This window comes from Echinops telfairi, unplaced genomic scaffold, assembly GCF_000313985.2.
Source record: "Echinops telfairi isolate 266 unplaced genomic scaffold, ASM31398v2 ScPeMD7_7469;HRSCAF=8507_1, whole genome shotgun sequence".
Lineage (NCBI taxonomy): Eukaryota > Metazoa > Chordata > Mammalia > Afrosoricida > Tenrecidae > Echinops > Echinops telfairi.
This window is the reverse complement of record NW_022111373.1, coordinates 62246109-62255550: the sequence shown is the minus strand read 5'-3', so window position 1 is coordinate 62255550 and position 9442 is coordinate 62246109. Positions and strand designations below refer to the sequence as shown.

Below are 9442 nucleotides of genomic sequence, written 5' to 3'. Positions count from 1 at the left end.
GAGAAGAAAAGATTATGTACAAATTCCTTTTCTAAATATATATCTCTGTGAGGCCTAATTTTCTTTGTATGTTATGAGCCAAAACACACAAAAACAGATTTTGTGCGAGAAGATGAGAATCCAGCTGCTTCCTATTTAATTAGACATTAAAGAGTTGTACAAATATGTAAAATAATAGCTATTTAACTCATTTTCTACAGAGAATATAATTTAAATCATATTACCTATACTAATAATAATGTATTATATGCTGCTTTAAAATAAATTATTAGTAAGTACATTATTTAAAAGTGTCTCAGTCTTTCTGTCTTTATTACAGAAAATAGAAGGTCACTAGGTGTTGCTTATGGTTACATACTCTATAACTAGCTGAAAAGTTGGTGTTTAAATCCACCCACAGGTGCCTCACATGTTAGGCTTGGCAATCACAACCTTGGAAACCCTATGAAGCACTGCTCTACTCTGACAAACATGGAGTGCTGGCTATGAGTTAGATTCAGCTCCATGGTGACTAACAACATCAGCAACCAAACCAAAACCTATTGCTGTTGGGTCATTTCTGAGTTAGTGACTTTATTGGCCATAGGAAAACTGCTGCTTAGGGTTTTCGAAGCTGAATCTTTATATTAGCCAAGTACCACTTTTCTCCCACAAAACAGCTGGTGGGTTCAAACCACTGACTTTTTGGTTAGCAACTATTGCTTAATCACGATGTCTTCAGGGTGCCTATACTAACAACACAATATATATCAAACATTGATAGATATAACTTACATAAAATAAGTTCATTAAGGTCCAGTATTTTTTAAAATGATAAAGGGCCCCCAGAGACCGAAAAACTGGACGGGAGAATATGAAAAAAGTAATTGGTCATCTAGTCATCTCATTTTTAATCTTCCTTCATGCAATAGATGACCAAACTACCTCAGCTCATCTCCTGAATTATTTTTCTGAGGGCGTTTTCATTCATCTTTAAAAATCAAAGATACAAATGAACAATAGTAATTTATTATAAACTTATTTTTGTTTCTTCCTGTTTTGAGGAATTAGGGGCTAAAAGCCACCTGACTTTTGACTAGAGAATTTTTTGAAATAAAGTAGAGCAATTTTGTTTAAAATGACAAATAACCATTACAGATAGTCACTGCGTTTACAAACATATCTAGGCTTTTAAGTGGAATTTACAGGTGATTGGGGCAGACGTATACTCCTTTTAAAAAAAACAATGTTATTGGTATATATCTCACATATCATACAATTCAGTAGTTCAATCATATTAAGAAGAGTTGTACAATCATTACCACAATCAATGTTAGAACATTTTCTTCTTTTTTGTACTTATTGTTATTAGTTCTCCATTTTCCCCCAATCTCCCTGACCCCACCCCAAGAGACCTTTAAAGTAGTTACTGTCTTTGTAGAATTATCTACCTTGGATTTCATGTACAGAAAGATATACAAAAACAAAGTAAAAAATCTAACAATAATAACAAAGGAAAACAGAAAAAACCCTCATCGGAAAGAAAGTAGAAAATATTAAAAAGTAGAACACCAATCATGAGAGTAGCCATACCAGGAGGGAAGAGGAAGGTGGGGGAGAAAGGAAGAACCGGTCTGGTCGCAATGATCTATGTATAAGCCCCGCCCTGCGGGACAGACAACAGAAAAGTAGATGAAGGGAGACGTCAGACAGTTTAAGACATGAAAAAATAATTTAAGATTTATAAATTACCAAGGGTTCCTGAGGGAGGGGGAGAGAGGGGGAAAAAGAGCTGAAATGTTTTGAAAAATGATGACAATAAATATACAAATAATGCTTGACATAATGGATGGATGTATGGATTGTGAGAAGAGCTGTACAAGCCCCCAATAAAATGATTTAAAAAAACTAGAATAAATTTAAAATGGGTCAAAAAGGAGAACAAATGATAAAGTGTTCAATTTCAAGCAAATTGCATCTATAATAACCGATTTTCCATGCATACAATTCTAAGTTAGCCTTATTTTAGTGCATGAGAAGGCTTGAGCCTTTTCAGTGATTAAAAAGCTGTTCTGTATGTAGCAAATGAAGTGACTGATTTTGTTGGAGTAGCAGTTATTTCAGCCATTTCCATTTGAGAGCAAGCATGATATTGAGGGGCAAATTAGCATTGTTCCTTTGTGGGAAGTTCATAATCTGGGGATATATTGTTCTTCAATAGAGATGATGATACTGTTCTCTCTTGGCTACTGATTCTAATTCATGGCATTGTATCATGTAGCACTGTGCTCCATATATCAGTGGTTGTTTTTTTAAGTAGTAGTTATTGAGGTCTTTGTTCCAAGGTACCTGTGGGTGAATTTGAACCTTCACCCTTTCTGTTAGCCAAGCATGTTAACAGTTTGCACCAGCCAGGCACTACTAGTGGTTGTACTAGTTGAAGAGTTTTAAAACATTATCCTTCCTGTGTTAGTCTGGGTAAATTAGGGAAACAAATCTACAGAAACTCATATGTATAAGAGAGTTTTATATACAGGGTAAGTATACATTAAGAAAGCATCTCAACCCAGTGCTGTCCAAGCCCATAAGTCCAACATTAGCCCATACATTTGTCCAAGCCCATAAGTCCAACATTAGCCCATAGATCTACAAAGTCCTCCTCAATCTCACAAAACACACGCATTGACACTGGCTGCACGAGGAAAGCCAAATCAGGGAGCGTGTAAGCATCTCAGTGCTGGCAGGAGCTTCCATGCAGCTGCTCCAGCACCGAGGGCTGCATCAGGGTAGGTCCATGCTGCTTCTCCTCAGGGGTATCATGCAGGAAGTGAATCTTGTCACCTGAAGCAGGGAACTGGCTAAGGCAGCTGCACCCTGGTCTAACCATCAGGAAACAAGAGAACTAGAAAGGTTGGACTCAGTAAGGCTCTCAACCCTCCAGTTAATGCCACATGCATTTAGCAGCCAGGTTGGCACAATAAACCTTAACTATCTCACTTCCTTTTAATATCATGTGAGAAAGATGTGATAATGAGAGCCCCCTAAATGGACGAAATACCACCCCCGCCCCCCCAAAAAATGGATGAAATACGTTTAAATCTAACTTTTTTTTTTACTTCAAGTATAGATAGGATGACCATTTGGTAGCAATGTTATAATTCACATATTAGGTTATGATTTTTTGTGCATAATGTATATCTTACTCTTAGCATAATGGCTTATACATGGTAGGCACTCAATAAATAATGATGGATAGATGGAGAGATGGATATAAAAACAAGCCCTGTTAATTATAAGGAAGCACTTCCATAGATGCATACTTTCGCTAGAGGGTTTTTGATATCTGTCTATTGCACAAGGCTTTCTGCTTCAACAGAGGGTTACAGTGTTGGCAATCCACAAAGGACAGTTCTACCCCATCCTATAGGGTTGCTATGAGCCAGAATTGACTCTGGCAGTGAGCTTGGTTTTGTAATATAATTGGTAAAAAAGAAACTTAATAGGCTGAAGTTCGAAAGTTAGAAACTAATAAAAGTTTTCTAGTGCTATATGGAAAATGGAAATACATCTATTCAAGCATTTATTTATTGATGATCATTTAGTTTTCCCTTTCCCCTTTTGTTGCATCATTTGGCAAAATATGAGACAACGTGGCTAATTATTGTCAGAACTCCACTGTTCACTGGAGTTAGTGATATTCTGGGTATTAAGTGTAATACAGAGAAGTAGCACAATATACCCTCCCTTACTATTATTATATAATAGTGCTTTACATACACAATATCTTTTAGTTTCTTTAACTTTCTTCTGATGTATGTATACTCTATATTTGGAAAAATGATATTCTAGAACAGTGCTATTTTTGCCAGATCATATTTATTTCAGATCACGTACCTTCAAGTCTTAAGATTTGCTTCACATATCCTCATGAGCAGATGGTCTTGTTTTTCTACTTTTTACTAAAGAGAGAAACCAGCTGATAAAAATTACTTCAATGTCATGAATCTTATTTATCCCTGCTCTTTTCCATTCTATTATGATAAGCTAAAAAATTGACCTTTTTCCCTTTAAATACAAGTTCTCTACCTAGCTTATAGATTATTTCTCCAACTTCCCTCTCAAGGACTTAATGTTTTCATATACTCTCTTCAAACTCTTCCTTTCTACTAATTCTTCCCATTTCTTTTTAGCCTGATTTTATAGAACAATAATAGCAAACAAAAAGTAATTTTTTTTAACCTCACTTACCTGTCCTCTTGCTGACTTATATGCATCTTTCGTCTTTACTTCCAAACGTTTTGAACTGTTATATCATCTTGTTCTCTCTTTTTCTGTTTCCTTCTGCCTTGCCTGTATCAGCATTCTAGTTTCCATCACTATTACTCTAATGAAACGGAATGTCAAGTTTTTTGTAGACCTCTGTTCACTGAATCCTGTAACTTTTTCTTAGGACTATCATACTTGACTTCCCTTTTAGCTCAACTATGTTGTTGAACCTTTCTTGCACTGCACTGTGAATTCCTATTATTTCTTTATCTTTCTCTGGGTCCCTTTCAATCTATATTCCTTCCTGTGACTCTTGTATGCTTCGTTAATATTGATACTTAGTAGAAAACTGTTGTATCCTAAACCGATTATTTAGGATAATATTTCATTTTTTGTATTTATGGTAATTTTCTCTGCTAATTGGCTCCATTTTGCATCGATGTGCCAGTAATTGCCAAATCATCATCTCTATGGACCTTAGAGCCATAGAACCCTGTGTTTCTTGGTTTGTGTTGCATTTAACTAATTTGCAGACTTTGAACTCTATGTGTTGGAAGTAAAACTCAATATTTTTTAGTCTAAATTTGCCACTAGAGACCTCTCAAACTCAACATGATGTTTTAAATCTACAACTACCAATCATTCACTATCTTCTGATTATACTAATTTTCTCAGTAAAAAAATTGAAGTAAAAGTTTTAGTTCTCTCATCTGGACATCCAGCCCTCCCTACTCTTAACAACTCACATTGTACAACTTGTTTGGAATTTGCCTGTCCACCACAATTCAGGGGATATACTTACATACCTTTTCTAGGAATTATTCTCTCCCCCAATTCCAATAGCACAGCATCTGAGGAAATGTTCACTTCTTTTAAGGATCTGACCTGGTTATAGTTGATCATTTCATCTGACCAAAACAGTCAAAAATTCTTTTCAAGTGTGTTTGTTTGTTTGTTTGTTTGTTTTTTTACACTGGAACAGAAGAAGAGCCAGTCTTTCTCTAGATAGGAAAAGCTACAGGATAAAAAAACGAAAGGAAATACTTTGTTTTCCACCACATGGAATAATTAGTCTATAATAAGAAAACATGAAAATGATAGAACAAACAATAACAAGATGTACAAGGGGAATTATGGTAGCATTTGAGCAATCTGGTTGAAGTAATCCCTGAGCTATCTTCTGAGCTGCAAGCCTACCCTTCTCAAATATAGTTGTTCAATCATTTTTAGATTAGTTCAGATATCTTTTTCAAAAACTCTTTAGTTTTTAGTTATGAAGGGTTTAGTGGAATTTCTCACTTGTAAACAAGAAACTGGGAGTTAGCAGGCAAAGCAGATACAAGTGTTTAACAGTTAAGGATAAAAGCCTACAAACAAAAGTTTGGCTTGTCAAGAGGACTGACAGAAAGCCTGTATGAATATAATGGGAAAAGAACTGGAAGAGTGATAAAAAGAGAAGGTCTGAGAAGGTCTGTAGGCCAAGTTATGGATTCTAGTCTTTATCTCAAAGGCAAAGAATTGAAGGATAGTAACATGTACTACTATTTGAATCCAGTGGAATGGGTAAGCAAAGGAAAGTAATTGATTTACAAAGGTTAGTTATTGTAGTAGCCAAGTGAAAAGATGATTTGCTCTATAATAGGACAACAAAAGAAATGGAGACTTGAACTATATTTAGAAGAGGAGACAACGTTTGTTGAGAGAAAATCTGGAGGTTCGAGGGTAAGAGAAAAAGTCAAGGACAAAAGTCCAATTTCTCAAAACTAGTTACTGTGTGGTTCTACCTTTAACTGAAATAAGAAACTCTAGCAGAGAAGCGATATGTTGAAGACCTGTGAAATGCATATGACACGACCTTGCTTTCTGAACGCGAGGAAGACTTAAAGCGCTTGCTGATGAAGGTCAAAGATTGTAGCCTCCAACTCAATGTCAAAAGTAAACCAAAATCCTCACATCTGGATCAATATGCAACATCATGATTAAAGGAGAAAAGGCTGAAGTTGTCAAGGATTTTGTCCTGCTTGTAGCCGCATCAATGCTCGTGGAAGCAGTAGTCAGGAAACTAAAGGACGCCTTGTCCTTGGTAAATCTGTTGCACAAGTCCTCTTTAAAGTGTTGAAAATTCAAGGAAATTACTCTGAGGACTAAGGTGCACCTGACCCAAGCCATGGTATTTGTAATTGCTTCCTATCCATGTGAAAGTTAGGCATTAAATAAGGAAGACCAAAGAAGAATCAATGCATTTGAATTATGGGGCTGACAGAATACTCCAAGTACCATTTTCTGCCAATAGTAACAAACAAATCTGTGTTGGAAGAAGTACAGTCAGAATGCTTTTTAGAAGCATTCGTCTCACCATTTTTTGGATATTTTGTCAGGAGAGACCAGTCTCTGAAAAAGGACATCATGTTTGGTAAAGTGAAGGAGCAGCAAAAAAGAAAACAGCTCTTCAACAAGATAGATTGACATAGTGGTTGTAACAATGGACTCACACATAAGATTAGCAAGGATGCAGGATCAGGCAGTTTTTCTCTCTGTTGCATGTATGGTGGCTATGAGATGGAAGCAACTTGATGGCACCTAACAGCAGTAGCAGAGAAGCAAATTTAGACTAAAAGTGAAATCTTGCCTTTGCTTGGAGGTGAGAGCTGGAGATCTGGTGATGTAGTGGTTATGTGTTGGCCTGCTAACCATGAGGCTAGCAGTTTGAAACCACCAGTGGTTCCACAGGGGAAAGACGAGCTATTCACATTCTGTATAGCGTAACAGTTGCAGAAACCCACTGGCAGTTACACTCTGTTCTGTAGTGTCTCTATGAGTCAGAATTGACTTGGTGGCAGTGAGTTTGGGGTTTTGTTTTTTTGGGGAAGTGGGGGAAGAGTGATAAAAGATCTCTAGAGCAAGTATTAGGGGAAAGCAATTGTAGGTTGAAGATATTGCTTGAATGGCTAAATATGTATATTTCAGCAAGGAATTTAGACTTTAGAATTTCAGTGTAGGCTAGAATTAAAATTTATTAAAAGATCATTTTATTGGGGGTGCTTACAACTCTTACAACAATCCATATACATCAGTTGTATCAAGCATATTTGTATATAAATTGCCATCATTATTTTCTAAACATTTTAGCAGGAATTTTTGACAGACTTGTTTTCATCAGTTTCCTGTCTGTTCAGTCCATACTAGATTATGGACTGGTGAATTGTGAAGATGCTTTAATTGTCCCCAGTATTCTCAAAGACCTTTAAAATTTAATGGGGACAATACATGCATAAATTCTCCTAATTCAGTGACACAATTGGACAGAGTCTAACTGCCTCATAGGGCTTTAAAGATTGTAAATCTTCGTAGAAACAGACTGCCGCAACTTTCTTTCATTGGGTGGCTGGTGGGTTCACACTGTGAAGGGTTAGCAGCTGAGAGTTTAGACCACTGTGGAACCTGGCCTCCTCTGATATATTTGAAAACTCAAAACCAACTCGCGCCATTGAGTCTATTCCTGTAGAACGTAGTAGAACTGTCCCTGTGGGCTTCCAAGACTATAGATCTTCATCTTTCTCCTACAGAGTGGCTGGTGGTTTTGAACTTCTGACTCCACCCAGATAAGCAGAGGAGAGTCCGATTTCTATAGTAGTCCAAGGCTGATTCACATGGAAGTGGTCAGACATTTCTCCACCCTCCATTTCTTTTTACCTTATTCTGATTCTAACCATCCCTCCCAGAGCACTCTACTTCTCTTCTAGGTTCAATAATCCTTGCAGTAGACACGTAGAACTCACAGATAACACTTGTTATTATGGGGCTTATTAAGTAAGCTAGGAACTGTAGTGGGTTGTGAGTTGGGCTATTAACTGCAAGGTCAATAGTTCAAAACTACCAGCAGCTCTGAGAAAGATGAGGTTTTTGGCTCCTGTAAAGATTTACAGCTCCAGAAACCCACAGGAGCAGTTCTATTCTGTCCAGTAGGGTTGCTATAAATTGAAATAGACTCAATGGTAGTGACAGAAGGTAATAGGTTATTACAGAAGGTAATAGGTTACAAAACCACAAGGATACAGTTCTTTTTGTTATTACAGAAGGTAATAGGTTACAAAACCACAAGGATACAGTTCTTTTGTCTGCACTACCTCTTCTGAGCCATGTGATCCCTTGGCTTCTGCTTTCGTGGGCCAAGAAAATCTGGCAGCTGCTCTGCCTCTCAGGATGATTTCTCTGTTCTGTTTCACATGGCCTTGGTGCTGCAGCCTCTGGTGCCTTTTCTATCTCCCCTGTTCTCTCTGCTGTGTTTGCCACTTTCTGCAGGGATCTTGCATGAGCTCTGCTGGTGGCTTTTCTTTCTTGATGGTTTTGGAATTCCTCTTCCTGCTTTTGAGATGACTTACTTTTATGCCTAACAGCATGACAAAATGACCAATCTCCAAGTCTTCTACATCTTATTTACATGTTTCCACTTATCCTCTGGGTCATCACATTGGCCAAGTCATATAGATCATTTAATGCTAAGCCGAGTGGGACTGTTTCAGTTTTTTGAGAGAAAAATGGTGTTATTTGGGATTTAGGTATAGCTATTTCTGGAAATAGTATTATACTCATATCTATGAAGAAATGAAAGACCAGTAATATGCTAATTGTTCTGTCAAAAATTGCTATAGAAATTGATCAGGAAGGACATTGATGACGGATGGAAAAAGATAATATGGGTAGTAGGACATTGAGAAGGTAGAATTGTTAATTTGACTGAATATGAGGAAAATGAGACAAAGAATTAAGTCAGATTCTTAGGAGAGTTGTCTATTAGGTTGTACTCTGAATGGAATAGCTTCTTTGATCTGGGGTTAAAAAAAAGTATTTTAACATTATTTCAAGGAACACTGGTGGTATAGTGGTTATGAGTTGGGTGACTAATCTCTAGATCAGCAGTTCGAAACCACCAGCTGCTCTCCTGGAGACAGGGCTTTCTACTTCCCTTAAGAGTTACATTTTTGGACACTTACATGAGAGTTCGGTCACTGTGAGATGGCGTTGACTCTATGGTAATGAGTGTGGCTTTCTGTTATTGCCAGTTTGGTCTCAGATCACTGTATTAAAGGGGATATCTCAATAAAATGGATACCACAATAAAACATGTCACAATAAAGTTGACATTACAATAACGTGAGTTGTGAGGTTTTGGCTTCTCAGTACATACAAAAATTGT

At 37.0% G+C, this 9442-nt stretch overlaps 1 protein-coding gene across 1 annotated transcript in view; it reads left to right on the top strand.

Annotated features, from left to right (window-relative positions):
- The window catches only part of RASA1 (RAS p21 protein activator 1), a 115400-nt gene that overhangs the window by 22019 nt on the left and 83939 nt on the right, over positions 1-9442 (top strand). Inside the window, 1 exon segment of the mRNA XM_013004895.2 lies at positions 2502-2520. Within this exon segment, the coding sequence (XP_012860349.1) occupies positions 2502-2520 (19 nt within the window).